This window comes from Aethina tumida, chromosome 3 (genome assembly GCF_024364675.1).
Source record: "Aethina tumida isolate Nest 87 chromosome 3, icAetTumi1.1, whole genome shotgun sequence".
Lineage (NCBI taxonomy): Eukaryota > Metazoa > Arthropoda > Insecta > Coleoptera > Nitidulidae > Aethina > Aethina tumida.
Window position 1 is genome coordinate 64,597 of NC_065437.1, and position 27,479 is coordinate 92,075.

General features: G+C 40.1%; 9 protein-coding genes and 1 non-coding gene across 17 annotated transcripts; 5 read left to right on the plus strand and 5 right to left on the minus strand.

Moving 5' to 3' along the window:
• The first annotated feature begins 113 nt into the window (after window positions 1-113).
• On the plus strand, window positions 114-715 carry LOC109604675 (cytochrome c oxidase assembly protein COX16 homolog, mitochondrial). Its single transcript, XM_049965194.1, has 3 exons — window positions 114-208; window positions 264-385; window positions 438-715. The coding sequence occupies exons 2-3, from the start codon at window positions 270-272 to the stop codon at window positions 628-630; spliced, it is 309 nt and encodes a 102-aa protein (XP_049821151.1). The 5' UTR covers window positions 114-208; window positions 264-269; the 3' UTR covers window positions 631-715.
• LOC109604674 (60S ribosomal protein L7a) lies at window positions 707-2,680 on the minus strand. Its single transcript, XM_020021203.2, has 5 exons — window positions 2,530-2,680; window positions 2,010-2,124; window positions 1,669-1,818; window positions 1,248-1,468; window positions 707-1,048 (listed from the first exon to the last, which is right to left on the minus strand). The coding sequence occupies exons 1-5, from the start codon at window positions 2,542-2,544 to the stop codon at window positions 743-745; spliced, it is 807 nt and encodes a 268-aa protein (XP_019876762.1). The 5' UTR covers window positions 2,545-2,680; the 3' UTR covers window positions 707-742.
• On the minus strand, window positions 1,891-1,965 carry LOC126265178 (small nucleolar RNA SNORD36). The gene has a single exon (XR_007547720.1). It is a non-coding gene; the product is annotated as a small nucleolar RNA SNORD36 (small nucleolar RNA).
• A 509-nt stretch (window positions 2,681-3,189) lies between the features above and the next one.
• LOC126264955 (uncharacterized) lies at window positions 3,190-7,074 on the plus strand. Of its 2 annotated transcripts, XM_049964802.1 has the most exons (13): window positions 3,191-3,338; window positions 3,481-3,556; window positions 3,620-3,659; window positions 3,711-4,017; window positions 4,077-4,928; window positions 4,986-5,089; window positions 5,141-5,272; window positions 5,333-5,516; window positions 5,575-5,912; window positions 5,968-6,190; window positions 6,251-6,662; window positions 6,718-6,782; window positions 6,941-7,074. In XM_049964802.1, exons 2-13 carry the CDS (start codon window positions 3,522-3,524, stop codon window positions 7,021-7,023), a joined length of 2,775 nt encoding a protein of 924 aa, XP_049820759.1. In that variant the 5' UTR covers window positions 3,191-3,338; window positions 3,481-3,521; the 3' UTR covers window positions 7,024-7,074. The 2 variants fall into 2 exon arrangements, with proteins under 2 accessions (XP_049820758.1, XP_049820759.1); XM_049964801.1 differs by having other exon boundaries at window positions 3,190-3,556.
• A 55-nt stretch (window positions 7,075-7,129) lies between these two features.
• Window positions 7,130-8,816, minus strand: LOC109604673 (uncharacterized). The gene is made up of 4 exons (XM_020021201.2): window positions 8,567-8,816; window positions 8,451-8,511; window positions 7,723-7,980; window positions 7,130-7,667 (listed from the first exon to the last, which is right to left on the minus strand). Exons 1-4 carry the CDS (start codon window positions 8,573-8,575, stop codon window positions 7,264-7,266), a joined length of 732 nt encoding a protein of 243 aa, XP_019876760.1. The 5' UTR covers window positions 8,576-8,816; the 3' UTR covers window positions 7,130-7,263.
• Window positions 8,817-9,740: 924 nt separating this feature from the next.
• Window positions 9,741-11,708, plus strand: LOC109604672 (uncharacterized protein C05D11.13). Its single transcript, XM_020021199.2, has 8 exons — window positions 9,741-9,890; window positions 9,956-10,102; window positions 10,167-10,255; window positions 10,415-10,492; window positions 10,545-10,626; window positions 10,704-10,919; window positions 11,017-11,154; window positions 11,245-11,708. Exons 1-8 carry the CDS (start codon window positions 9,802-9,804, stop codon window positions 11,468-11,470), a joined length of 1,065 nt encoding a protein of 354 aa, XP_019876758.2. The 5' UTR covers window positions 9,741-9,801; the 3' UTR covers window positions 11,471-11,708.
• Window positions 11,709-12,591: 883 nt separating this feature from the next.
• On the plus strand, window positions 12,592-17,500 carry LOC109604656 (centrosome-associated zinc finger protein CP190). 5 transcript variants are annotated; one of them, XM_049964134.1, is made up of 11 exons: window positions 12,593-12,692; window positions 12,970-13,450; window positions 13,581-14,051; window positions 14,108-14,398; window positions 14,445-14,754; window positions 14,808-15,634; window positions 15,686-15,965; window positions 16,025-16,197; window positions 16,261-16,552; window positions 16,619-16,915; window positions 16,979-17,500. In XM_049964134.1, exons 2-11 carry the CDS (start codon window positions 13,043-13,045, stop codon window positions 17,227-17,229), a joined length of 3,600 nt encoding a protein of 1,199 aa, XP_049820091.1. In that variant the 5' UTR covers window positions 12,593-12,692; window positions 12,970-13,042; the 3' UTR covers window positions 17,230-17,500. The 5 variants fall into 5 exon arrangements, with proteins under 5 accessions (XP_049820095.1, XP_049820091.1, XP_049820094.1 ...); XM_049964137.1 differs by having other exon boundaries at window positions 16,634-16,915; XM_049964136.1 differs by having other exon boundaries at window positions 14,451-14,754.
• Window positions 17,501-17,554: 54 nt separating this feature from the next.
• LOC109604692 (46 kDa FK506-binding nuclear protein) lies at window positions 17,555-19,304 on the minus strand. Its single transcript, XM_020021225.2, has 4 exons — window positions 19,157-19,304; window positions 18,370-18,890; window positions 18,209-18,310; window positions 17,555-18,148 (listed from the first exon to the last, which is right to left on the minus strand). Exons 1-4 carry the CDS (start codon window positions 19,164-19,166, stop codon window positions 17,696-17,698), a joined length of 1,086 nt encoding a protein of 361 aa, XP_019876784.2. The 5' UTR covers window positions 19,167-19,304; the 3' UTR covers window positions 17,555-17,695.
• Window positions 19,305-20,451: 1,147 nt separating this feature from the next.
• On the minus strand, window positions 20,452-25,604 carry LOC109604680 (anosmin-1-like). 3 transcript variants are annotated; one of them, XR_007547639.1, is made up of 7 exons: window positions 24,986-25,604; window positions 23,617-23,812; window positions 22,420-22,752; window positions 22,126-22,343; window positions 20,999-21,140; window positions 20,724-20,946; window positions 20,452-20,668 (listed from the first exon to the last, which is right to left on the minus strand). XR_007547639.1 is itself a non-coding variant. In XM_049965602.1 (7 exons), the coding sequence occupies exons 1-7, from the start codon at window positions 25,160-25,162 to the stop codon at window positions 20,495-20,497; spliced, it is 1,440 nt and encodes a 479-aa protein (XP_049821559.1). In that variant the 5' UTR covers window positions 25,163-25,604; the 3' UTR covers window positions 20,452-20,494. The 3 variants fall into 3 exon arrangements, 2 of the variants coding, with proteins under 2 accessions (XP_049821559.1, XP_049821558.1); XM_049965602.1 differs by having other exon boundaries at window positions 20,724-20,938; window positions 22,126-22,328; XM_049965601.1 differs by having other exon boundaries at window positions 20,724-20,938.
• On the plus strand, window positions 21,153-22,103 carry LOC126265086 (uncharacterized). The gene is made up of 4 exons (XM_049965604.1): window positions 21,153-21,348; window positions 21,405-21,602; window positions 21,690-21,790; window positions 21,849-22,103. Exons 1-4 carry the CDS (start codon window positions 21,325-21,327, stop codon window positions 22,054-22,056), a joined length of 531 nt encoding a protein of 176 aa, XP_049821561.1. The 5' UTR covers window positions 21,153-21,324; the 3' UTR covers window positions 22,057-22,103.
• Window positions 25,605-27,479: the final 1,875 nt, after the last annotated feature.

The window sequence follows — 27,479 nt, forward strand, 5'->3', positions numbered from 1 at the left end:
CACTTATGAGAAAATGCACGTTAAGAGGTTTCCTTCTGTTTGTTTTGTTCTGTGCAACTTTCAAATACAGAATTGCCAATGGAATAAATACAAAATCACTAAGTAGAAACTAACTATAACCTCAAATTATAATGAAAATTAAAAACGAATACAAATATAAACTGTGATCTTAAAATTATTTGTTATGTAAATTTATAATTCTACATCGGTATTTTCACTTAATTATTAACAAAGTAAGTGAAGTGGAATCTTATAATTTTTAGGTTAAAATGTTACCACCAGTTTTAAATACGGTTTTCAAAAGAAAATCCGTGAAGTATGGCTTACCATTTCTTCTGGTTGTCCTCGGAGGATCGTTTGGTTTAAAAGAATTCACTCAATTACGGTAAGTTTCGTAAAATTAATTAAAACCATACCATAATTGTGTCTCATTTTAGCTATCAGTTTTCAAAGATTACCAAAGTAAATCCAGATGAAATGAAAAAACACGGAATAGAAATGAAAAAACCGGGAGAAGTTACGTTAGAAACGGAGTTTGAAAAAGTAAAAAAACTGGATATTGATAACTGGGAGCAAGTACGGGGCCCCAGACCTTGGGAGGAAAACACCATCACCACCACCACCAGTTAAACTACAAGCTTTTTAGTATTGTATATATAAATATGTAATGTGTAAGAGTGTAAAAAACTGCAAATAAAACGAAAAAAAACTTTTATTCTTATTTATTACAAAAAGAGTTTCCTCAACCTTGTTTTTGAGCAAGCTCTTTAGCCTTTGCCCTTTCAATCTTGGCAATGCGAGCGGCAGACTTGCTGCCGAGCAGACCACCACCCCAGTGTTTCCTGATCTCGTCAGCGCGATCGTTAAAGTTGGTCTTGACGGTTTCAACCAGCTTGTTGAAGTTGGCCCTGTCACCAGAGTCTACTTGAGTCAAAGCTACCGCGCTGCAGGTCTTGCGTCTGACCAACAGTCCCAAACGTGCCTTTCCTTTCACAATGCAGTATGGGACTCCCATCTTTCTGCACAGAGCGGGAAGGAACAACACCAACTGGAAATAGGACAATAATGTTGTTAATTTTAAATATTAAATGAAACAAAAGTTACATGAATCTAATCTTATGAAATTGCTCAGTGTCAATTCTCTTCATGCGTTACAAGTTTACTTTGAAACAAGCAAATCAGGTGAAGAAATTCAAAGGCATCATTGCAAATACCTAATTAACAACCAATCGATAAAGTGTACTCACTTCAATTGGATCAACATCATGGGCAATCACAACCAATTGAGCTTTCTTTTGTTCAATCAGTTTGGTGACTGTGTTGGTGCCAGCACGGAGAGTGTTGGGTTTCTTTGTTGGTGCTTCTTCCTTCTTGGCCACCTTAGATTCAGCCTTAGCCTTCAACCTGTTCTTTTTCTGCAAAGCAGTTTCTGGCCTGTACTTTTCCAAAACCTTGAACAGTTGAGTTGCTAAAAAAATAAATAAACATTTTAAACATTGCTTTCCTACACTCAAATGTGGTTTCAATTAAAGTTATAAAGTCAGATTTATACTTGGTGGTAATGTTTTATCAACAGTGTTACTCTGATAGCAAATACTGAAATCATCATTCAAAAATCTGCAGTACATACTAATATAGAGACTAGAGATATATTTGATAATTTATTACCTGTTTGCTTGTCAAGAGTTTGAGAGAATTGGTTGATTGGTGGTGGCACCTTCAATCTCTTTTGCAAAACAGCCTTTTGTCTTTGGATGCGAATGTATTTGGGCCATTTCACAAACCTAGACAAGTCACGTGGGGGTTGGATATCTTGGCCTGTAAACGAAAATTAAAATTTGTCAATTCAAATATTTTCAAAAAAAAACAAACAATGTTGTAGTAACATAAAGGAATCAGAATTAAAAAGCTCGTTATAATAAGTCTTCATAGATTTCAGACTATTGTGTTAATCATCATAATTTATTTAGTTTTATGTATGTGTTTCTACTAAGTATCACACAACTCACCAATTCCAAAGTTTCTTGGCCTCTTTTCGAACAAAGGATTAACTTCCTTCTTTTCTTCTACCTTTTTCACTACCAATGGGGCGGCAGCTACTTTCTTTCCTACCTTCTTCTTAGGCTACAAATATATAATTATTAAAAACATGTTTAAGCACAATACAACATTAATAAGATTCAGAATTTGTCAGAAAGATCTATTGGTGGTAGAATTGTTTTCTGCAAAACCTTTTAAGTTAGCAAATACAACAGTCATCACTAGAAAACACAAGGTAACCTCAAATTCACATAATTGAAAATTAGAGTTGCATATTTCAATCCAACTTGCGTCTAATTCTTCACAAATACAACTAGACCCGAAACCAATAATAAACTGGAGTAAATCACATAAAAACTTTGAATAAACTGTTCAACAAAAATGACACATGTAAACACAACGACGTAAGGTAGGTTTAGGACATTTTCTAATAAATTACGAAACTAAAGTGAAAAATACCACGGCACGATTGTAACGTTGCTTGCTTACCTTCTTTTGGACCATTTTGTTATAGAAACTTGGGTACGATGTCCCCGATAAAGTCAAATATTAAAACCGTTTACGGAAAGACGATCCGAACGATGGAGATCGCCGTGAAAAGAGCGCAACCGTGGAAGTTTCGGCAAATGACAGCTTTGCGGCGCCAAATTCGAATATTTGACTTGGTGCGCATTCTGTATAATTTTAATGTTTTTTTGTCAATGTGGATAATATGATAATGTAGCAATTATTTAGAACATTTAGAATGTTACCATCTATCGCAATACATAAAAATAATATTTAATTTAACAGATATAACTTTTTATATAAAGTGTGGTATAGTATTTGTTGTTTAAATATTTAAAAAAAATCGTCATAGAATTAAATTATCTCAATTATTTATTGGAATTTTAATGTAAAAATAATTATTTATAATTTTTAATAAATACAGGCTTTTTTCATGCTCTTTGAATAATAAATGTTATGTATAAGTTGCAAGTAAAAATTATAAAGTAAATATTATTGAATAAAGTACAACTGTATCAATTGTACAAGTATTTATTATATTACATTAAATATATGACATTTCTATAACAATTGACCAACAATTGTTGGTCATATTATAAATATTTATAAAAATGAATCAACAAATACAATAAATTCCAGACGGGCCACCAGTAAATTCGAAGAAAACAGATGAAGGAAAAGACTCAGGGTCACGAGGAGTTCTTAAAATAATGTGTAAAATTTTTCCGGTGGAAGTTGTCACGATGGCACGTAATATCACCGACGAAGGAAGGGAAGCCGAGATTTAAAAAGTAGGCCGCCAATATAACCGCATAGAGACACGCAACTCGGCATTATTACGGGCAACATGCAAATTTTGACGTTCCCGTTGTAACAATTTGAATATCGATTTTTCTTTATCCCGGCGAATATATTTTTAATGTCGCTTTCTAGTTGGGTGCCAGTTCTGTCCGGATGCGCATCTTCCTGCATCGATGCATCAAATTAGCACCTGCACGTCCAACTTAACGTAAGTTTTCAAAAAACGGACTGTTGTCATTCACAATACTCAATTTTATTCATGTGTTTGTAGGAAAGAAGATTTGGCTGGAATCTACAAAACTCTTGTTACGGTAATTAACGGATCATTCATCATTAAGAGTTGTGAATAAAATGTTTTACAGTTTTTGAAAAATCAACGATTTTATGAGACATGCAACGCGTTTCAAAAAGATGCCGGTTTGTCTGGGGATGAGTTTTCACAAGTCTCCAGCAAGGCTGTCTTTTTGAAACCGTCCGAGGAAGACTATGAACGAGTGGAAGTAAGAATCGACGAGGAAAGTGGGGATTCTAAGGTGCAGGATGATGGACCACCACCTGAGTACAGCAAAATTAACAAGTGTGACATTCAAGACGACAATAAATTGGATGATTTCGACAAGTTAAAAATGAAATTCGAAGTGCTGCAACAAGAGTACAAGAAACTGATGGGTAATCATTGTCTTCGTAAAAACATAATAATCAAACAAAATGGCAATGAATGTTTGCAGGTGTAGCAACGGAATTAACGTGTGCACTTCACAGCAACGTTTTGGGTCAAACGGAACACATGAACAAAACATTGGACGCCTGCAAAAACATTTATCCGGAATTGTTTGCGAATGTGTCCAACACACCAAGTGGATCGTCCTCGATAACGACCAGAGAGATTAAAGAACGACTCGCACCTTTCAACGCCAGCGACGAATACTTCAACAAGTCTTTCGATAAATCGGATCAATCGAATTGCGCCCTAACCGAAGACGTCAAAGATAATACAAAGATGGGGGAGGTAACGGTATCATCTCCCCCCAATTTAGAAGCAGATGTAGATAATGGAGTACTAAACACATCAAGAGACGTGTCCATAACAACTTTACGGTCCCTCAGTCCAATGCAAACCGATTCGGGTTTATTAAACGAAATGTTCGGGGGAAACACTCTTAACGTCGTACAAGCTGAAAACGAAAAGAAAATTGATAATTTAAACCGCGACTGTTCCGCCAGAGTGAACGCGAAAGAGATTGTTGAGGAAGTTTTCAGCCAAGCAGTGACCGAAGCCGACAACACACATTCTAAATCCTCCGACCTGAATGTGACAGGCTACTTTCTGTCGAACGAAGACGTGCTCGATCCGTTTATGATCAACGGCGAAAAAAGATCCGAGTCGTTTGTCTATCTGTACGACGAGAACGTCGAAGTAGCCAGGACGAGGGACAAATCGACGGAAGTAGTTTCCAACGGGGAATCCCGCACTTCTTATATGTTTGACGGATTCACTCTGAAAACGGACACCGAAGTTACGTCCGATGAAATGGATTCTGTCGTCCGGAATGGACTCGATCCAAGATTACTGAAAACTGGTAACACATTGGACACTCTAATCTATAACCACCTTATTTATTTCAAATGTATTTCAGAACAAGAATCTATGTGGGCAGATCTCAATTTTTACCTCATCAAGCAGGACCTGCTCAAGTCAAAAACGTCCCACAGGAAGAGTCTGATGAAATCGCTTAGATTGGTTGGAATATTGCTGAAACAGAGAAGACATTCTAAAAATGATAATTTTTAGATATTGACTGTAAACACGTTGACAGACAGAGATAAAATTATGACCAGTTACATCACTCACGACTTGTTGATGTTGGGGGAGAACAAAAACATGATTGAGATATTTTTAAACGACGCAAACGTTTCGATTCAGGTTCGATCAGAGAATCAATAGTCGCATGTTAATAACACACCTCGTTTTTCCATTTTCTAGGAGAGCATGCTGAAATTTATAAACGCAATTGCCTCGTTAAATTTGGGACGGCAGTATTTATCTACAGGGAAGTGTCGCTGCATCAAGAAAATTCTGTTGCCCACCATCCTCAACGAGCAACGCCCTCCTTCGAACGTAAAGTTTGACATGCTGATTGCGACCTTGCAGAAACTGAGTCTTGAAGGTGGACGGCCGGTACCTCCGTTGGTAATCTGAAACATGAATAACGTGTACTTGTTTAGGTTCCGTGAGAGAAATCATGATCGGATCGGGCACTTTCGAGTACCTCCTCGAATACTGCGTCTCGGTGCCGGCGGCCTTCCTCTCAGACTATCGCTGGGAGTTTGTGACCGCGTGGTTGATGAACCTGTCTCTAGAGCAGGAGGTGTGGGAGTTGTGCGCCAACCATCGCAATTGCACCTTGAAAGTGGTACGCATCGTAACCGTTATTTTGGACAACGGCAAACTGAACTGTCTGCCGTATCTTATAGGGATGATGTACACGTTGCTTGCGCATCCGCACATCAATCGGGATGCGAGGCTGTGCGGACTGCAGGAAGTCCTGCTCCAACACGTCGATGTAACTATTCCTTCGTTAATAATCTAACTAAAGATACCAACTGATGTGTTTGCAGGACCAATGTTTGGATAACAACATCAAAAGGCAACTAGAACATATAGTTCGGTCACGATTGAAGGGAGATGTGGACTTTGGGAAGCTGAAGAACGACATTTTACTGAGCCATCAACCACTGGACAATGAAGATTTGCTGCAGCCTGTTGAAGGTGACAGCGACCACCTGTTGACCAAAGACTTTTCCATGTTGGAGTCGTACAAAAAAGGCTTTTCCGGCAAATGTATGTAACTACCTTTATGACCCTCTTGAGGCTGTACTCTAATTGTTTTCCTCCCGTTAGCTAATCTGTCTACATTAATGTCGACGGAAACGGTACCTCCAACAAAACCTCCCTGCCCCAAGCAGAAGACGGCTCATTCAAATCCGATAGTGTTCAAGAGTGGCACCAATTACAACAAGGCATCCACCACTCCCATCGTCATGAAGGACAAAATCATTAAGAACTTTGAAAAGCAAAAGAAGAAGGTGAAAAAGTTTGGACTGACTGGGCCATCTCCGCTGTGTTACATGGAGATTTGTTACAAGCTTGGTGACACCAGAGCACCTTGCGACTGTGCAAAGTGTTCTGGGGGCAACAGGTACAGTTGCAAATGTTACGATTTGCTCAAGAGGGAACTGGAAGAAGACGTTATTGACATTATTAAAGAAAAAGAGGACAAACTAATACTCGAAAAGTTCAGCAGTGCAAAAAGGTAACAAGCAATTCAAAGAAATTAACACTAAACTTCATTTACTCGATTTTTGTAGGGGAACAAAAATTGAGAATAAATCAAAGTCAGAAAGTACAAAATCAACTCCATCAAATGTAACAGGTAAATATGAATATATTTGCGCTTTGTAAGTGTTCAGTTCATGTATCGACTAAAGACAATTGCTACAATCGATTTTGTTACCGGATTATTAGAGTAATTATATGTTCCAGTTGCGTTCTGACCTACAACAACAACTTGATTATAGTTTTTTGTTTCAGGAAAAAGCAATTGTAGATTGTGCGGCGATAAAATTTGTGATTGTGCATTCGAATCGAGACCGAGAATAAAACGAACACCTTGACGTTGTTAAAATTTACATTGTAATAGTACCTTAATAAAATCATTATTTTTATTCGTCGTATGTTTATTCCTTTCATTTTTCTAAAACTCAAATGAAGATGGATAGATATCAAAAAGGCATTTTATTTAAAAAACGTCATCAACAATAACAACAATAATAACAATAACAACAAGAGGGAGAGAGAGAAGTGAAATAAATATGTACAAGAGGAAAGAGACGTGGAGGCATCATCGGACACGTTCAACGATAATGATGCAATCCACCGGATCCGCCCAGTCCGCCGCCCAAACCGGCGCCTCCTCCGTGAGACAACGCGATGGTCAGAGCTTCGTGGCCTCCCAAACCGAATCCACCGCCTCCACCTCCACCGAGGTGTCCTCCCAATCCACCTTCCAGTCCTCCGTAACCGCCCAGACCTATGTCACCGCCTCCGGCACCTCCGCCACCGCCGGAAGAATGTTCGTCGGCGCCCAAAACGTCGCTGTAATGCGCACTCTCCTCGTTCACTTCGTATCCGCCTTCGTGGCCTCCGTATCCTCCATGTCCACCGCCACCGCCTCCGCCGCCGCCTCCACTGCCGCCGTTGCTGTATTTGCTTGAGGCGACGAAGCTACCGCCGAACAATCCATGATGTTTGTGGCTTCCTGTGTTTCATGTTGGGATTAATCATTGAACCAACAAAGATAGTTCAAGTGTTACCTTGGTTGGTGAGGTCGAAGCTCTGTCCTTTCTGTCCACCGCCGAGACCGACGATGCTGACGCCGTGGTGGAAATCACCGCCATCTCCGCCTCCTCCTCCGCCGCCACCGCCGTGACCGCCTGATTCGCCGCCACCGCCTTCGGAGAGGTGTCCGCCCGAACCATAGCTCAGACCGTGGCCGCCCAAGAAGCTGATGCTGCTGCCGTGACCGCCGAAACTGAAGCCGTCACCTCCTCCACCGCCGCCATCACCGTGTCCTGCAACATCAACTTTTTATGAGGATCCGATTGATATTAATTAATCAACGGCAATTAGTGCACGTCCGGAGAAAATTTTTACAAGTTGAAAGTATAAATTCCTCGAATCAAATTAATCCATTCGGACAGCTGTTCAATTAAATATTTAAAAACGAATCCGTGACGGCGATTAAGACTAAGAAAAGGACTCAATCGAGGAGAATCAATACAAAAATGGAATTAGACAGCGACGCAAATTACCACTTTCTCTCTTATCCATTTATCTCGCAATTGTCTCTTATCCGATCGAAACGGGAGTGGGAGACTGATAATTATGCACTTCGCTTTCAAATTATTAAACACATTTATAGAAAGTGCTAATTACTTTTTCAACTACGGAGGCTTCGTTCTCCTTTTTCAAGTGCGCACCCACATATAACATATTGGTCATCCACCAAACGATGAGAAAGAAGAAAAAGGGTGCAACTTACCACCGCTGATGATTCCAGGGGCGCAGTTGGCTGCCACGAGTAAAGCACTGGCCAAGATGAACTGAAACACGTACATGAGTGGGACGAACGAAAGAGGATCGCAGAGACAAACTTACCGATCTCATCGCGGTCGTCGAAGGAACAGTTTGAACGAGAACGAAAATCGGACGAGTGATACAGTTTCGAATCACGATGCCACTTTTATACGTGGACCATCCCCCCGATGCTGTTTTTTGACATTGGGCGAAAGTCTTTCTCTTGTCCGCGGTCCTCTACCTCGCCCTCTCTCTTCTCTGCGAACGATCGTCCGTCCAGATGAAGGGGTCAATATTTCGAAAAGTGACGGGACGCAATCCGTTCGGACACTTCGGATGGACTGTTCTCATATTATATTTAATATTTTCAACCCAACTTAAGGCATTCTATAATTATCATTCTTTGGGTCTTTGTTTTACTTAATTATTAACTTGTTAAACGACCAAAAACAAAGAAACTCTTCGTTATATTACAAAACCATTTATTAAAGGTATAACGGAAGCACCAACTGGGCAATGAACTAATTACAAATATTTTTACAAGTTTCCTTCAATATTTAACTTATGTCTTTCTTATTTACATTTATAAATACACTTATTACAATTTAATGTGTTAGTTAATAAACTGCATCATAAATTAATATAATACGCATTAAAGATAATAGAAAAAGGAAAATATGATCGTAAGTACATCTGGTAAATTATTTGTTATTCTATGAATTAAAATCCGTTACATAATCTACATTCACATCTCTTCATTTTCTTTTCTAGATGAATGGAAATTAAAATGGTTACACAAACAACAACAACAACAACAACAACAATATCTGAATTTCTAATCAACATTCAATGCGAACGAAAGTTTTGCTCATTGATGGAGCAAGCAATTAATTTATTAGATTAACTATTTATAGACAAGGAAGATTACGGGACTAAAATTGATTTAGGTGAACCGACTTCCGAACAAATTTGTATGTGGATACTTTCTCAGGTAGACAACCTCTCTCCGTAAACGATCTCATTTTTTCATCAACCATTAACTCTACAATACTTTTACCATCATCACCTTTTTATATTCGTCACATCTAACTGGAGCGTTCTGATCTACGTATTTTCCACCAGAACGTTTATTGACACAGATTCGACTTTTTATGCGAAGTGATTGTAATCATTTCATCCCATTAATTGTTGATTTAGTAAATTCGAAAGATGCGCGCGTTGCACTCGGATCTGTCTGTCTGTCCATTGCGCATTTCGTCAATGTCTGTCCGTCCGTCGAGTGTTTTCATCTCGCCATGGAAACCGTTCCATGAAAGATGTACGTCTGCTGCGTTTTCACATGCGAAAACACGTCGGAGACGAACCAGACGCACGACTTCCATCAGTTCCCGCTGAATTTCCATCAGTATGCGCGCACGCTAAGCGATTTAATTGGAATCGAAATTTGACGTGCGTTCATGTACGTTTCAGGTGTCTGCGCTGGATCCGAAACGTCGAACGACCCGACTTCGTCGAACAGTTCTCCTATGCCGGTGCCCAACCGTTCATCGGTAGATACGTGTGTTCACGCCACTTTTGCGACAACGATTATGTTGATTCTTCACGACCGCATTTAGGGTCAGTTCTGAATCCCGTATTTATATTTTCTGAATAACCAACCATCTGTCTGCTTTTGTTGCAGTTTAAAACCTGACGCGGTTCCAGTCGTATTTACAGACACCAAAATTGAAGTAAAAATCGACCCGGATTTTCTAAACGAAAGTATATTAGGTGGGTAAATCTTTTCTGATCAATACAATAAAATAATTTTTGAAAAATTGTCTTTCGACAAATTACAGCGTCATCTATACAATTAAACGTAGATTACATCAAAGTAATAAGTTCTAAAGCTGCAATACAGATGACACTAATTAATTTCCATTGTTGTAGAATATTCAGAAAATTACCCATCTAAATTCATAAAACATGAAACAAACAATAACGATGGGAAATCAGTGGAATACCCAAGTTAGTAATACATTCGCTTTTTTCAATTATGATACAATTAATTATTTTATAGTGCCAACAAATAATGTTAATGTATATGATTACATGACCAAAAGAACTAACTGTCATGTGATTCCCCCAAGCAATGAACTATTGTAAGTACAAAGAAGTTTTTCTATTAAATAAATATATTACTAATTTGCTGTAGTAATCTGTTAATTTAATTTTAAAGACAGAGCAACGAAAATCAATTGAAATTTATGGATGAACATCGATTACCAGAATCGCAACAAAAGACGGAGCAGGGGAGAAAAAAGAACGCCTTAAGGGCAAGTTACAGACGTACACAAGAAACAACCGAACAAACTGTAGAACGACGTCGAAAAGATAACGCTCGAGCTGCCCAAAGACGCAAAGGGGAATCTCATGAAGAAACCAAAATCAGACGGTACGTTGTATGATTGATTAATTTAAAAGAAATGAACGCGTTCGTCTGTGCCTCCTGTCTCTTATGTGACTATATGAATATATTCATGTATGCACAGGATGAAGAATATGGTACGCGCCTCGTTTCGTCGCATGAATGAGACGTCCCAACAAAGGGCTGAAAGGCTCAAAAAGGACTCCGTTCGGGCCGCTCAAAGACGCGAACGGGAAACGGAAGAGCAAACCAAAATTAGGAGGTACATAAATTGCTAATAAATTAACTCGGTTGCGCAATATCAATGTTTAATGTTTAAGAAATTCTACATGTCATACTTTGATTTTTGCAGATACAACGATGCGGTGCGCGCCGCTTTTCGACGCAGCAACGAAACGGAAGAGCAAAAACAGCAACGGAGAGAAAAAGATACGGTGAGAGCGGCGAAGAGACGGAGCGTAGAATCACCGGAACAAAGAGAAGTGCGTCTATTTAAAGACCGCGAAAGAGCCATGCGACGTAGAATGCTTATGAAAATCACCGGGAATGTCGACCAACCTCAATATATACCACCATAGTTATTATATCACCAAAACAAAATCTAATAGTATTAGTACCTGTTATTCTTTCTCTTAAATTGTTGGTCACAGAGGAAAGCGCTTCCAAAAATATAGTCTGTGGTATTCTTAACAAGAATACAAACACAACATTGTACCTGACACAAAATTCTATTACAATTAAGAATAAAATCAAGTGATAATATTTTAGAATTGAATATTGTGACAAAATGTGAAATAATAAAATTATATTTATTAAAATTAAGTTTTTAATTTTTCCTTAAATAAAATTATTATCTAACAGTCTAGAGTATTTTTTAAAAAACGCGTTTATAAGTATTCTGGGTTGTCTATATAGTTACAGGTATTTTTAACGATATTTGTTTGATCCTTTAATTTTTATTAAATAAAATCTTAAAAAATGCCATATTTAATTTTAACTAAAATTTGTGTCATTTTTAATTTTTTTATTTATAACATTATACAATCTTTAATTTAAATATGGTCGCACTATTTTTATGTATAACACGTATTGTAACATGTATAAGTGTAAACTTTCATTTTTTTAATAAATCAATAGTTTATAAAATTATTGGAAAAACAAAAACATCGATTTTTCTTGGTAAACTACTTCATTATTGATTTCATAATTTTTCTAGCAATGCCCCCTTTACGATAATTTTTGAAGTATAAATAAATGTGTTAAATTGACTAAATATATTTAAAATTATAATTTACTGATAATGGTTGGATTTTACTTTATAATATCAAAAATAATGCATATTTTTTACGTATTTAGAGGAAAGTGAGTTAATTATTCTCTTCTCGCCCTATTGCTTCAACCCCCACCATGCCTGTGGTTCACATACGAGATAACATCATTAATTAATAAAGGAATCTATTTTATCCTTGGACTGGCGCACACCTATTCTATTCACGAATTTTTTTATTAATATGGATTCAATCCCCGGATTATTTTGCATCTTTAACAATAATATCACTTAATTCATGTATTTGTCGGGAAGACAATTCTGCACCGATATGAAATTCAAATGCTCCGTCGGCGTCGATAAACCGATATCACAGATTAAATATATTACGCAGGTTTATTATAGTGGCTCCATCTTGCCACGCTTCGTTAGAACTCAATTCATAACCATTTTGCTCACTGCCCCCTGGTAGTAACGTTCAATATGTTTATGCGTTTGTAGAGATGGAGCTATTATTTTGCTTATAGAAAAAGGTTAGTAAATTTGAATTAAAAATACACAATTTAAAAATTGTTTTGTTACCTCGTAACGCCTGGAAGCATCTTGGTTACCAATACATCTACTAAAATGGCCAGTTGGTCGTGATGTCGGGATGGCGCTAAACTGTCACAAGCTCGTCGGCGTCTATTCTCATTATTCCCGCATTTCGTTGGACTTTCCTTAACAAAATGTTTTACTTTTGCGTGATTTTATTAATTTTCACGAAACACAAACAGCATTATGCAATTGCGAAAGGACGTTTTGTTTTAGAGTTGAACCTGACGTGAAACTGAAAAGAAAGAAACTCGCCGAATCACCACCACCACCACCACCGACAGTAAAGATGGGTGAGAACGTGAAGCAAGTGAGGGTGGACAATTGGGGAATATTTTTTCTCCAAAGACTACAAATGTTCTTCAGTAAAACAGACTACTGCGATATGACCCTGCAGTTTGAGGGCAACGTTCAGTTGAAAGTGCACAGACTTGTGATGAATGCATGCACAGAATATTTTGAATATTTGGAGAAGTCTTGTCCATCATTGGAGGATGGTGTCATTTTGATGCCCAGTAATTTACAGGCAGATGTCATCGTACCCATTGTGAACTTTATTTACACTGGAATGCTTGAATTTAACATGCTCACATTTGATAAGTTGTACAGGGCTGCAGATTTGATGAATTTAAATGTTTTGACCAAGCTGTTGGATGCCCAAAAGGTGTCTGCTAAAAAGAAAAATTGGCCTATTCAGGTAACACATCACAGTACATATATATTATTATTAATAATAATAATATTGTATTTACAAAAGATAGTAAATGTAAACAAATAATAAATAATTGGAGTTAAGTGTATACTTAGAGTGTTTTGTGTAATTACAGGAAAAAAAAGTGAAACCACAGTTATCCCCAGTTGCAAAAGAATTACCCAGTCCACTTCCAGGTCGTAAATTGCCTGTATGGAAGCGACGAGTCGTCCCGAATCCGACGCCGTTGCCGTCTCCCTTTTCAGAAAGTAAATGGAACGTGTCCCAGGATTCTATGTCCGCCGCAGACAACAGTCCCAAACCTACACGTTTCGAATGGCCGGAGGACGACTTACCTTCGCTCAGCCTCATGGACACGAGTTTCGACGACATCTCGTACACCAGTAAACCGTTGCTCACACAAGCAGAGGAAATTAAGGCCAGCACGTCTTTCGACTCCATCAGAAACTCCGCTTCGCAGTCGAACGTCTCCGCAAGTTACAACAAGTCGCAGCTGTTGTCCCAGTCCAGCATTGACATGGACGAAGTCAAGGATTACGTGAAGGAGCAGAAAATCAGAAACGATTTGGAGATTTTAAAACAAGAGGTTACCTTATTTGAACACTAAAATTTCGCATAATTTGTAACCCTTTTGACTCGCAGGTGGAGACTGAAAGGGTAGAAATCAACAACCAGTCAAAAAGGAAACAAGAGGTGCAAAACGAATCGCTACTGAAACGGCTAAAGATCGAAAAGGAGAACAAAGATAACAGTACAGGTTCAGTGAGCGTCACCACCAAAGGCACGGACGTAGACCACACGAAAATCGTGTCGGAGATATTGAAAAAGTATCCGCATCTCGTCAAGAAGAACAAGAACATCCGATTGAAGATCGTGTCGGCGGGAAACAAGTCCGGCACCTCAGTCGAAGCTAAAGTCACTTCTAATCAAAACGTAGGCAAGTCTAATTCATCAAGTTCACAAAATAAAACTGTGTAAGTTGCAGGAGTCCGAGAGGAAGACGTACGGGGAGAAGGGGAAGAGAACGAACGCCCACGTGGCGAACAGGAAGAAGGAGGGCGACGTTTGGGTGTGCAATGAATGCGACCAGTTGGAGTTCCAGATGTTCTACCTGTACAAGAAGCACATGATCGACGTCCACAATCAGCAGTTCGACATCAACCTGTGCAAATATTGCGGTCGGAAGTGCAACACGCAGAACGTCATGATGTACCATCTGTTCACCAAGCACGGCGTCAAGTCGCCCAAGGCCGGCAGTTATCCGAAGTGCAACAAGTGTCCGTACATCGGTAAGACCCTGCGAGGGTAACCGAGGAGGTCGTTCATGTTGTATTTGTTTCAGCGTTGTCCAGTGCAAGTTTGGCCCGACACAAGGCCGAGCACGGCAAGCAGGAGGTGCAGTGTCCCGTGTGCGGCATCGCTTTCGTCAATAACGCCAGTCTGATGCGCCACATCCAAATCACCAATCACAAGGGCGAGAAGAAGCTGAAAGAAAGTTTCGACTGTCAGTTTTGCACCAAGAGGTACATCCATTCGGAGATGAATCTGTTGGCACATTTGCGGGACCGTCACTTGGCAGAGGCACGTAGGGACGGCTTGGTGATCATTGACGACGACGACCACGACGAGGAGGTCAACGAGCAGCCCGAGGAGGAGCAGGAGGCACTCTTGGAGGATTTTATGGTACCTTCGCAAATGATGCGTCACCAATCTACCGAGAAGGTGAACATAATTTCTAACGTTAAAGTGCCTGCCAACCAGCAGCAGGAGCCCAGTTCCGAGGCGGAAGCTCTCAACAACGTGGCGACGGGTATAGCAACGAGTCTGGGGCTCGTCGACATCGTCGTGCTGGACGACAACCAACAGTACATACTCCAGCAGCAACAGGCCCAAACGACGAACACGGGGCAACCGGAAGAGTTCATCCTTCCGGATTTGAGCGGTGGAGGTCACGGATTCACCGAGCAGGTCATAACCACGCAGCACAGCGGCGTCTTGCCGCAAGCGATGCTTCAGAGCGGCGCAGGATCCAACGACGAACTCGTCATGGTTTTAACGGACCACGACTATCAGGACGGTCAGGAGTCGGCCGGGCACGTCGACAATTCGAACATTGTCGTACTTTACAGCCATCCCGTCGACGGACAGCAACAGTACATTACATCTCAGGTAAGTTAAAAGTCGCTACGTTCCACGGTTGGTTTCTAATTAAAATTCAAGGGAAATTTAATGGTCAATTCGGAAACGGGGATGTTGGAAATCCGCAACGGTGGAACGATAGAGTCTGATCCGAATCAGCCGATCGAATCCATCGAGATGATCCAGAGGGAGATCGCCAAGACCACGTCCTCCTCGTCCTCCTCCTCCTACTACCAGCCGCAAGAGTGCAAAACGCAGTTGGATTCCGAAGAAAGTCTGGCGAACGCCGCCTTCGAAGAGACGGTCGCAGCACAAAATCCCACCGAAGAGCAACAGAAAGAGCAGATGTTTGCCTCTGAAGGTAAGCAACAACTACCACCCACTCCTTATTTCGTAAGTAATTTGTTGGCTCAATTGTAGTACAACAAACGGAGCACCTAAAACAGAACGAGGAACAGGAATCTGAAAACGACAAGTACCACGAGGTGCCAGAAATGGACGCCACCGACGGATCAATACCCAATAACCAGATCACCTATGAACAAATGGATATTGATGAGCCCCAAGCCGACCTGGAACACGTCCAGAACCCGGTACGTACACGACAGTCGTTTTCTTTGGTTTGACAAGTTGTACCTTTTACTTTTGTTAAACAGGAAGAGGCACAAGAGGAACCCACTGTAGAAAGTCAAGTTACGGAAGAGAAACAAGAGGACGAAGGACAAGACGTGCTCCCCGATACGAATCCGGAGCAGATAGCCCTGACAGACGAAGAATGCCCAAAGAATATACAGGAAGAACAGGACTTACGACCGGACGAAGCTGTCCAACAGGAAGATCTCAACTTGTCCGCGCCGGAAGTTTACGAACCCGAGGCGATGGAAGTTGACGGTGGTGGGAAAGGTACGCCCCTCGAAGATGTCCAAAGCCAACCTGACTCCGGGATAGGTCGGTACAAGCACTTCTGAAACTTAATAAAACTTGCTATTTCTAGATGTTCCGCCTGCTTTAAAGATGGAAACGTTTCAGAATCTACGGATCAACACCCCGACTCTGCCAATTCCGACGGTCAAACCATCAAAGACGACGAGGTGGAAGAAGCTGCTAATCAAGCGGTAGAGCCGGAAAATAATTCGTTCGAAAAGGAAGTAACGACCGCACCGGAACAGGAGACGGAAGAAATCTCACAGCAGTCGGCCACGGATTGTTCCCAACAGGAGAACACGTCGTGCGGGGCGCAAAGCGAAACGTCCAACAGTCAGTTTAACGACGACAATTCGCAGTCGTGGCAGGACTCGCAGGACGACAGCGGTACGTATTAGAATTACCTTCCACCGCGTTAGCTATCATGAAATTAATCGGTTATTGGCTTAGGTACCACCGGAGAAAAGTCTCGGGACGAACAGACGGGCAGTCGGGACGCGTCGGCGATCCTAGAGGACTGGGAAGACACCGATTCTCAACAGTCGGACAAACCGCCCACGGAAATGCCGCAACTGGACGATGACGCGGATAAAAACGTGAAGGCTGCCGAAGCGGAGGCTCGAGTTCACAAACTGATGAACGATTGGGAGGAGGACGAGGACGAGGACAATGCTGGACAAAAAAAGGTTCCGCCCTCGTAAACTGAAACGGCTTAGAATTAATCTTATTTTTAAATTGTGAATAGAATTAAGTTTTACATATACGAATACAAGATATATTTAGTTTTAAGGTGCATCATGAATTTATATAGACATTATGAAGTGTAGATTTTAGAAGTTTATTCTTCTAGTAGACATCATTGTATCCTTAGATACTTTCACTGTAAGAGTGTACTGTATGTCTGTCGTTTTTGTAATATATTTACCAGAACATGCTGAAACATATACTGAAAATAAAGAAAATGTATACGAACTGGCCGTGTTTCAATTAATCATACCTAATTAAATACAACAAACAAACAGTAAATGATTATTTAAATAGTTTTATTGATAGAAAATAACACGTTGATTCAACACAACTATTGTAGTACATAACATAAAAGAAAAAAATCAGTGTTGTCATTAATGACGACGCATACATTCTTGCACCACATCACACTCCGCCTAATTAATTAACTTTACGCAACTCGACATCAAATACGAGAGTGGAATTGGGCGGAATAGCCGGAGGTGAACCTCGGGCACCGTAAGCCATTTGAGGCGGGCAAGTTATCCGTCTCTTGCCGCCCTGTTTCATGCCCGCAACACCGATGTCCCAACCTTTTATCACTTCGCCGGTGCCGAGTCTGAAGCTGAATCCGGAACCTTTCGTCGTCGAATCGAACATCTTGTTGTTCGACTTCAAGCGTCCTTCATAGTACACGCTGACAAACTTGCCGTTCTTCGCCGGTTTACCTTGTCCCTCCTTCAGATCCTCAATTATCACACCACCTGAAAGTGTGCGTTTCTTTTGTTGTTGTTGTTGTTGTTGCTGCTGTTGCTGCTGCTTCTTCTGTTCCTCTTGTTGTGGTTTCTTCTTTTCCGGTTTCTGTTCCTGTTTCTTTTTAGCCACACCATTCACCTATGGAAAAAAAAAGCAGAAAAATAATCTATGTCCAGAAATTACCATTACTAAACATGCCTTTGCTTGTTGTTTTGACTTAACAGGAGATTCGTTTTCTTCCTCGCTAAGACTCGACGCTTCTTCCTCTTCCTCCCCATCCTCTTCTTCATCTTCTTCTGCCTGTTAAACCAAATAATTTAATTAATAAAGTTGATGTTTGGATGTAACGTGATGAGTACCTCAAAGAAGTCGTCATCGGACTCTTCTTCTTCGCCCTCCTCATCATCTAATTCATCATCAGACTCTTCTTCGGCCTGTGTGCTTGTAACGACAGCCGTTTTAGATTTCTTCTTTGGCGGTCCGTTCTCCGACGCCTTCTGGCTCCGTTTCTTGTTATTCACGGCAGTCTCTTCCTCTTCCTCCACTTCTTCTTCGACGTCCTCATCCAGATCATCTTCTTCATCCAAATCATCCATATCATCAACTTCCAACTCCTCATTCAAGTATCCGGTCAAATGTATGTGGCTCTTTCCGTTCGCCGCGAAAGACACCTCGGTGCCGGCTTCGAAATTCAAGTCGAGTGGGCATTGGATCAAGTCCGGCTTCCTGAGGGTGCATAGCAAATAGTTGCGACCATCGTATCCGCACATTATTTGCGATGGTTCATCCGAACCGGCGGAGATGTCCAACGACGCCATCGAGATGTGGAAGGCCTTCTTCACTTTTTGTGTGTAGCGCCTTTGCGGCTCCATAATCAGACCTGCGTACGTTTAAAATTACACCGTTTAACTTGGACAAGTTCAAACTTGTTCGTTTGCATTTCATTCTAAGTCAATGGAAATAAAGACTTAAAATAGATTGTTTATCATAAAATAAAGGAAAATGTAAAAGTTATGTGTAGTAACTCGTAATAACTACACAACGTTCTTCTTGTTAACGGAATAATAAGAAAAAAAATCAGGTTATGCAGTTAACACGTGGTGTGAATTTCCTAACTTCCGTAATAGAAATTAACGAAACACTTACCCCAAAACATTTTGTGCAGCTATAAAAAACGAACGGACTAAAATAAAATATAAAACAGTAGTTACTTAAGATAAAAACTAGTTCAGTTCTGCCGAGCAAAATGCAACGCGTTCGACCATTTACTTCAATTGGCGCACTACACAGAAGGCAGTAGGGCCAACTGTTTACCTCCTCGCACTAGTTGGTGACAAATTTAAATCGCCTTTGTATTTATAAACAAATACTTTTAATAATTATAGATTATTAAATCATTATTTACTTTTAAAATGTAAATGTATGTTTAAATTGTAATATAGAACAATGTTTTATTTTAGTTTTCTTAAAAATTTTTGTAATATATTACAGTTAAATTTATGTTGGTATTAACGACAGTTATCTTTTTGATTCAAATAATTTTTGTTGACAAACAAATTTCTTATAATAATCAAACAATAAATAAAAGTTATAAATTAGTTTATAAAAACTTAATCATATATACGTAGAAAAAATATTATTTAAGTTGTAATTATTATAGAATGTGCTAAGGTTATGGACGAAGATTTGCTGGAAGAATCTGATTTTATTAATAAAACACCAGATAACCATGGAAAAAGGCGAAAATTTAAGAAATCCACGAGATGTCAATATGTCCATACTGCTGACGATTATATTCATCATTCCAGAAATGTGACCAGTTATTATTCAAAGTTGACTAAGAGGCCCGAAGCTAAACCCAGAAATAAACCATTTATTTTCATCCAGATTGAAAATATTGCATCTGCGAAAAGTTTCGTGCATAATTCCATTCATATTATCGGTTTATTCCGTAGCAGCCATGAAGAAACTCATTTATTAAAAAGTTTGTACGATCATGATTGCTTTGTTTACGTTCAGTTTCTTCCACATGTCTCTCAACCACCAGAAGATGAAACAGTTTCAATGTTTGGACATCTAGATCATGGGGTATCTGAGGGTCAAACAAATGTTTTTCTTGTAAAGTTTTGGAAAACACAACCAGATGCACACAGTCAATTGAACCATTGCATGTTGCAGTCCCAATTCTTAGAGCCACCCACTAAAAAATGTGATGATTCTGTAAACAATACAACATATTTGGACGCCACTAATAACGAAACATTTTTTAGCGCCAGTGATAGTATTTTTATTAGAAATGACACATTTTTAGAAACTGTATTTGCTCGTCATTAATGTGATGGTTTTCGTAGTTTTCACACACAATATACAATAATTTAATAAATGCCTATTATTAATTGACCCTATTATTTATATTCCATTAGAAAAAAATAGGAGAGAAATTCCATACATAGTTTTATTTCTATAAATTAATATTTACATAAATTAAAATTCTCTACACTTAATTTTTTTATGATGGCTCTTAAAGTTTTTACAGGACGGTGTGGCAAAAGTAACCGAGGTGTCGTGCATCGTCTTCATACCTTCTGACGACACCTCTCTCACACCCACTCTGTACCTACAGTTGAATTGAAGATCGTACAGCTCAAAATGTGTTGCCTAAAAATATATTTTTATTTCAAAGAACTGTTGTGCTACAACAGCTTAATTTTACTTTAGTGGTGGCCGCAAACTTAAGGTGACCAAATCCAGACCTTCCGGAGTGGCAAGTTCCTTTCCACCACGTCACCGTGTATTTCATCGAGACACCCTTACCGTTCCAGGCGACGCGACCACGTAGATTACCCTTAAAAATGTATAATTTTTGAAGGTGCAGCCCGTCAATTCGTTTTTCAGTACTAGAATACGGCACCAATAGATTGTCTGTAACTGAAACACTTGATTGATAGTATAAATGTTGCTCCTTGTGTTGGATGAAACAACCCTTACCGTTAGTAAAATTGGTCGTATTTAAGACCAGTCCCGATTTATCACCACGAAGTCGTTCTTTATCGAATTGGGATAAAGCTTGTACTTGTAAGAAATACAGGGAATTGGGTTGAATGTTTTCCAGTATAAAATAAGTCTGGTCCTGAAAAAGATATTACATATTGGAGACTATAAATAAATACATTAGTTTTCTTATATTTTAGGGAACAATGCGAATCCAGATCAATGAAATATAATATCATAAGCGAGATGCGCTAATGGATCCATTGTGAGTTTTCGTATAAAAAGCTGTTTATTGGAGGTGGTGTTTCACTAACGGTGAAGTAATGGTTGACTTCGTTGGACCTAAGGTGAGTTGTATGGATTATTGCAAATTTGTGTGTAATATTCAAGCATAAAATTCAAGTTTCAGAAGGCCATTCTGATATGCGTCATGTTGTTGACGATGGAAGTCCACACGCATACGATTCTTCCTGAAAATTCTGAAACTGAATGGGAGTACGACGACATGCTTAATAATTTGCACAAAATTCAACATCGGAGGCAAGACGACAGCGATTTGGAGGCAGACTTTGTTAAGAAATCAGCAAATTATCCTGAGTCAGTAAGTAAGTTCATTTTATTCTTTGAAAATGAAAGCAACAAAACCGTAGTTTAATATGATATTAATTATTTTACGTGTTATTTGTAGAAGACGAGAAAGATACAATTTTTCGATGCCATCCAGCCCCACACTTGTTCATGTGGCATGGAATTTCGCCTGCTAGACTTGGGCCCTACATATTTTCCAAGGTAATTTTTTATGACAAATGTCTTGATTAAGTTCCTTCAGTGAGCAATTAATTTTCAGATATGTCCCTACGGGCGTGTGCAACCGAAATACGTGCGGCCCAATGAAGGAGTGCGTGGCCCGTCAATACAAAATACGGATCCTAAAAGAAAAGGATGCAAACACGGACACCCCCAACGAAATTTTTATTCCGAAAAGCCTCAGTGAATATTGGACGGTGGAATTCGTCACGGTGACCGTGTCCTGCGAATGTCACTTTCAAATTTAATGCTCCTTTCATAAACTTCTAACAAATATAATGGTATGCTGAACATAATTAAGTTGGCGTTTTAATTACCTTGGGAACAACCTGTTGATGCACTAGCACGGAATCCAGGGCTTTGGCCCCGTGTAAGCGTTTGCTCCAAAACACCTTGTATCTGTCGAGGGGTAGGTCCGAAGATGGGGCTGACCATCTCAGCTCTGCTGTTAAGCTTCCGTTTTTGTACAACATTAAAGGGCCCACTGTCATGTTTTGGGGGGCTTTCGGTGGCTTGGGACCTGAAAGTGACAACACTTTCCAAGTATTAGCGTACTTTTGACGGATACTCACTCACACTCCAAGTTGAGACTAAAATGTGTCGTCACTTACTTATGGATATGCTAAAGGGGCGCGACGCCTTGGAGTAGCCTTTGGTGCCGTTGCCGTTGACGGCCGCCAACCTGAACTGGTACCATCGGCCAGGCTTCACGACATGTTTGAGTACCTGACCGAACTTGACGGTTCTGGAGCACGGCGTCCACTCCGTCAGGCGTTTTTCGTTGAACTTTCGGCCGGCGTGGTGCCGCTCCTCTATCAGATATATGACGGTTCCTCCGCCTGTGTCTTCGTAGTACGTCAACTTGCCCGGGTTCCACGATATGTACATGGTCTTCTTCCGTTTGCCTTCGGAGAGACGCACGTCCGTCGGAATGTCTGGAAGACCTAAACGACGCGTTAAGTTTAGAAAATAAAAGTAAACGGTGCCGGCGAGAAACTCTCGGTATTTATGGGTATTTAAATTTCTGAATGCAGCAATGTGAGCGTTTTAATGACTGTCAGATAGATAGATAAAGCTTATCTTGGTCAGTTAATGCGTTGCGCTGAGCGACTCCGGGGACTGTAATGATAAAATTATAACTTAATACCGAGAAGCCAGCTCATTAACATGCAACATTGTGGTGGTGGTGGTGGTGGTGGTGGTGGGACAATGTGTCAATCGGAGAGTCGGAGAGTCGGAGGACCCTTTGCTGGGACGTTGGTTATTATTTCATTGGCAAATGGGCGAGTTGTTTTTTATTGGGAACCGTATCACTCTTCCACCCATGCCACCGTTGGAGTAGTAACAACCGGTCTTTCCATCGGCAATTTCATTAGCATAAGTTATTATCAATTATAATGATTACGTTGCACATATGGGAACGGTTACAAAATTGATATTTCGATCATGGGTAAACATCGAATTTTAGATTTACGAGCCGAGTTACGCGGAAGTCGGCGGAGTCCCCGTCTTTCTCCAACTGATTGATTTTGAACGAGCTAATGAAACTGGTTTAGGTAGATATCGAAATAATGAGTTAGTTTTTTAAGGCGACTCTGCGCTGAATCTCAAATAGGACCACCTAAGTATCGTGAAAAATTATGAACGTGTCTTTTTCTTCCTTCACGACCTTATTAATAATAATAATTTATTAAGCGCTGCTTTTAATGAGCCCAATAAATAATCGAGTGGGCCCGTCATGGTAATCCTCCAATTAATTAACGTAACAACAACAACGAGAAAAGAGTGATGGTAATAAAACGTCATACCTACAGCCGTGTCAAGAGCGTCGGGCCTCTGGCAAGTGACGCCGCAAGCGTGGCGGCAGCATTTGGCCGTCCCCGGACACTGGGAGTCGTGGGTGCACGCGTCGAGGCAGACGGCGGCGAACGGCGACAGAGACGACACCTCCGTCGGGCACGATCCCGCCTTGGTCGCTCCACCTGCCAGACACGTCTTGACGCACTGCAAAACCATAACAATCGTTTTTATGTGCTTATCTCACATGTGCGAGGTGTGAATGACTCGAGATGGACTGCTGCGAACGCTCAAAAGTGGGAATGTGTGAAATTCGCAGGTTTGCTTTGAGAATGGAGAGTTGGACTTCTTTCTGGGCTTTCCTTGTACATTTGTCGGCTCATCGAAGGCCGTCAACCTAATAAACTAAGTAACATATAGCGCAGCAGTAACAGCCAACGTATTGTTGCGTGTGAATGAGTGCGACTCGTTCTGTGGTCCAGGATCCTTCGGTGGGGCCTCCACTCGCACCCTTCTGACTGCCCCCCTCGACCAATTAACGTCGCGCAGCATCGCCGACCGATATCTCATCGATATTATTCGCGATCGCGTACCGAATACGTCGGAGCGACTAATTTACGGCTGAGGCCGAATGTACGTTATCCTAATTGACACGTAATTACGGCGCAGAAACATTTCGCGAATGGGCTGCCACTGGAAGCAAAAGATGCGTTATAAATGGAGAGACGAGTCGCCAGTTCCGCAATATGTATCCTTCTTAAGTAATTCCATTAATCGGCGATAAATCTTAACAAATGTATATTCCCGTGCTGCACTACCGCTAATTCCACTTTTGCAGAGACGCAACGTAACGTGCCATCAATATTGAACGCGACGGAGGGAATCAACCACCGCAGCGCGACACTCGCGACGATTTGTCGATTGTCGATTGTCGATTTGTCGATTTGAATCGAGGTGAAAGCTAATTGACTTGTTCTCGGCCGACACAAAAAATCTTTCCTATGCTTTATGTGAATATTCATTAATGGTCTGTTGCGAAACCCGCATCTATTGCCGACTCGAATACCTAAAATAATACACATTATGTTAATTCGACCCGGACCGCGGCTATTAATAACATTTCGGAAAACATAATTTATTTTCGAAACAACCGCAGAAATGACTTATTAATACGGCCGAGTGTGTCTCGTGGTTTCTAATTAATTTAGCTCCATATTTTACAGTCAAATGGGCTCAAGTCAAGTGTTTATTAATAGAACAAGAACAAAATTATGATGGTCGGTCGGAATTTAATCTTATCCTCTCTTCTCTTTCTCCTCCAAATCGGCGTGACAATGGAAATAAACGATTAGTACGGAGGAAAAGGGAAAGCTCACTCACCGAGCTTTTGTCGTCCTCGAGCCAGCACCGGGCCTCGCATCTGGCGACGAAGAGGGCGTCGTGGTGCGCGTACCGGAGCCTCGGCCTCGCCCCCGCGCCCGCCGCCACCACCAGGAGGAACGCCAGCACGACGACGGAGCTTCCCATCGCGGAGCCTTTACCGAACTGCTGGTGCATGGTACGCCGCACTCTCCGTCCAGTCAGCCTCCTTCGCCTGACTGACTGACTGACTAACTAACTAACTGACCACTCTGTCGGACCGCGTACGCGGATTCGTTACCGCTTCTTCATCCCGACCTAACTTACCTACTTTCCTCCTATCACCTATTTTAACGGTGCTTCCACATTCGCGGCTCCCTTTTCACCAACTTCGGACTTCGGACGACAACCAACTGCATTTCTAACTCCGACTGCGACTCATAATCATCATTAGCTTTTTCTAATGTTTCGAGTCCGGAGAGCAACAAATTAAAATCGTTGCGGCGCATTCCGATTCATTCGTCGCGTCATTAAAACGATAAATATTCATAGCCCATTCAAGACTCTCGCAAATGGTTTTTATTTACATTAAAATGAAAAGAATTTCCGATTGCTGTTGCGCCGTATTTTCTATTCGGCACTCTCAGGTACAAATAAGCCGAAATAAACATGTCACGGCCCTCTTTTATTATTATTTTTTTTTTCAACGAAATAACGAGCGTGTTAATTAAAAATGGAGACAAGAAAAATGAGAACCGACCAAATTGACGAAAATTGGAGCAGCCGATACGATGGTGGTCATCCAAAACGACCACCAACATTGCAAAGGCACCGTTGACCATTCTTCTCAAAAAACCAAACAGTTCAGAGTCGATAAGTTGTGTATTTCTTCAATTAAGCTCGACACACACTTTTCCCATCTGAAAACGGTTCTGCTTTCTTGCTTCTCTTCGCACTGTCGGACGGATTTAACTAAAACCAACCACTTTACTGTGAGTCGACTACTTTAATCAAGCGTTTTAACTATTAAATACTAACTTGTGGATAAAACTAACGATACAAATAGATTATATTAATAGTTTCACAGCCACACATAAAGTTACAAGTTATTCCAAGTGCAGCAGGTACTAAAGGGGAGTAAAAGTCACCTGGTGGTTCCATTTAATAAGCTACGAGCTGAAATCAGTGCATGGCGAGCTTAAGTTTCAATATTCGAGATGCACGCCATTTAAAGATGCGTGTCGATAGTTTCGGGCCACAATAAGTATTGGTTACCGATGATAGCCTTATTCATCAACACAAAATCTTAAATAGGTCCAACCGTTGCGGACTCGTTTTGTTTTCGTCACGCGTTCATTTCTTACTGGCGGCCGCAGTTCTATTTATTTATTTATTTATTTAATTGACTTGTTACTGGATCATTTTATTTTTCTACTTTTACAACAACAGAAAAATGATGAAATATTAAATTAAGCCATGTCTGTAACCGGTGCATCGGTGGTAACTGGTGCTGAGGAAGGTGGAACAGTTGGAACAACTGTTGTAGGTGGAGGAACAGGAGCAGAAGTTGTTGTATCTTCCTCACTATCCTCAAATATATCGCACCAATCGAAATCAAAGTAATCATTTCCCAAACCCAACTGAAATAAAAAAAATATTGTACTCTTCTGTTATTTGTTAAAAAAAACCCTTTCAACTTCTATAGCTACAAAAAAATAACATTAATAAATCAGAACTTACCAAGTCCCAAAAAATTGGGCTTGCTGTAACAACTTTTACAGTACATAATGCTGAAAACACAAACACAAACGTCTTGGTATTCATATTGATTTGGGACAAATATGAAAGTGACCACTTTGTTTATATACAAAAAGTGTAAATAACAAACAATATATTAAGCAGGAGCAGAAAATACGCTAAACCTTGTCTAAAACACGTACACCTTAAAACGATTGTTTTACTATTCACCAATACAATTCCATTGAATTTAGTTGAATGTAATTCAATAATTATTAGAGTACATTAGAATATATACAAATACTATTCAAATTTACCAAGCGTAAAACAAATAATACGAAAACCAATTAACTAAACACATTAATTACATGAGTACACATTCTTTGACTTTTACAAAAGTTCATAGTACAAATTAAGGCACAATGAAAAACACTTATATAAAAGAGCTTTTATTAATATCAAAAGTTACGTCGTTATTACCATTTAATGTGGATAAAAAGGGCAATATTTCAAGAGTAAATAAATGTTATTCAATTTTTGTAATGGCTCTCCTATTAACAGTACAATCTATAAACATCTATTACCGTTGTAAATTGGTTTACCACGAGGTGCTGATTTTAATCGACATAGTTGATATATTATTACACGTTTATTCCACTTTGAACTGCTCCAATTTTATTATACAAAGTATATTTTTAAACGAAAACAATTGGAGAATACTAAAAGAGGATTTAAGAATCGAGACTCTAGGTATTAATTTTTATTTGCTCAATTTTAT

Bases quoted from the DNA above. Each gene is read 5' to 3' on its own strand.
- LOC109604675 (XM_049965194.1), top strand. From the start codon at position 270: ATGTTACCACCAGTTTTAAATACGGTTTTCAAAAGAAAATCCGTGAAG. The intron at 386-437 runs GTAAGTTTCGTA...GTCTCATTTTAG, and splicing joins AAAGAATTCACTCAATTACG to CTATCAGTTTTCAAAGATTA.
- LOC109604674 (XM_020021203.2), bottom strand. The intron at 1,819-2,009 runs GTGAGTTGTGTG...TTTCGTTTACAG, and splicing joins GCCAAGAAACTTTGGAATTG to GCCAAGATATCCAACCCCCA. The intron at 1,469-1,668 runs GTAATAAATTAT...TTATTTTTTTAG, and splicing joins AACTCTTGACAAGCAAACAG to CAACTCAACTGTTCAAGGTT.
- LOC126264955 (XM_049964801.1), top strand. From the start codon at position 3,522: ATGCATCAAATTAGCACCTGCACGTCCAACTTAAC. The intron at 3,660-3,710 runs GTAATTAACGGA...AATGTTTTACAG, and splicing joins TCTACAAAACTCTTGTTACG to TTTTTGAAAAATCAACGATT. The intron at 5,517-5,574 runs GTGGACGGCCGG...GTACTTGTTTAG, and splicing joins GCAGAAACTGAGTCTTGAAG to GTTCCGTGAGAGAAATCATG.
- LOC109604673 (XM_020021201.2), bottom strand. The intron at 7,981-8,450 runs GTAAGTTGCACC...TTGATGTTGCAG, and splicing joins CCCTGGAATCATCAGCGGTG to GACACGGTGATGGCGGCGGT. The intron at 7,668-7,722 runs GTAACACTTGAA...CATGAAACACAG, and splicing joins CTTCGACCTCACCAACCAAG to GAAGCCACAAACATCATGGA.
- LOC109604672 (XM_020021199.2), top strand. From the start codon at position 9,802: ATGTACGTCTGCTGCGTTTTCACATGCGAAAACACGTCGGAGACGAAC. The intron at 10,103-10,166 runs GTCAGTTCTGAA...CTTTTGTTGCAG, and splicing joins TCTTCACGACCGCATTTAGG to TTTAAAACCTGACGCGGTTC. The intron at 10,493-10,544 runs GTTAGTAATACA...ATTATTTTATAG, and splicing joins GAAATCAGTGGAATACCCAA to TGCCAACAAATAATGTTAAT.
- LOC109604656 (XM_049964134.1), top strand. From the start codon at position 13,043: ATGGGTGAGAACGTGAAGCAAGTGAGGGTGGACAATTGGGGAATATTT. The intron at 15,635-15,685 runs GTAAGTTAAAAG...TTAAAATTCAAG, and splicing joins AACAGTACATTACATCTCAG to GGAAATTTAATGGTCAATTC. The intron at 15,966-16,024 runs GTAAGCAACAAC...GCTCAATTGTAG, and splicing joins GCAGATGTTTGCCTCTGAAG to TACAACAAACGGAGCACCTA.
- LOC109604692 (XM_020021225.2), bottom strand. The intron at 18,311-18,369 runs GTACTCATCACG...TTGGTTTAACAG, and splicing joins CCGATGACGACTTCTTTGAG to GCAGAAGAAGATGAAGAAGA. The intron at 18,149-18,208 runs GCATGTTTAGTA...TTTTTTCCATAG, and splicing joins AGTCAAAACAACAAGCAAAG to GTGAATGGTGTGGCTAAAAA.
- LOC126265086 (XM_049965604.1), top strand. From the start codon at position 21,325: ATGGTTGACTTCGTTGGACCTAAG. The intron at 21,349-21,404 runs GTGAGTTGTATG...ATAAAATTCAAG, and splicing joins TTGACTTCGTTGGACCTAAG to TTTCAGAAGGCCATTCTGAT. The intron at 21,791-21,848 runs GTAATTTTTTAT...ATTAATTTTCAG, and splicing joins GGCCCTACATATTTTCCAAG to ATATGTCCCTACGGGCGTGT.
- LOC109604680 (XM_049965601.1), bottom strand. From the start codon at position 25,162: ATGCACCAGCAGTTCGGTAAAGGCTCCGCGATGGGAAGCTCCGTCGTC. The intron at 22,753-23,616 runs GTATGACGTTTT...CGCGTCGTTTAG, and splicing joins CGCTCTTGACACGGCTGTAG to GTCTTCCAGACATTCCGACG. The intron at 22,344-22,419 runs GTAAGTGACGAC...ATACTTGGAAAG, and splicing joins CCCCTTTAGCATATCCATAA to TGTTGTCACTTTCAGGTCCC.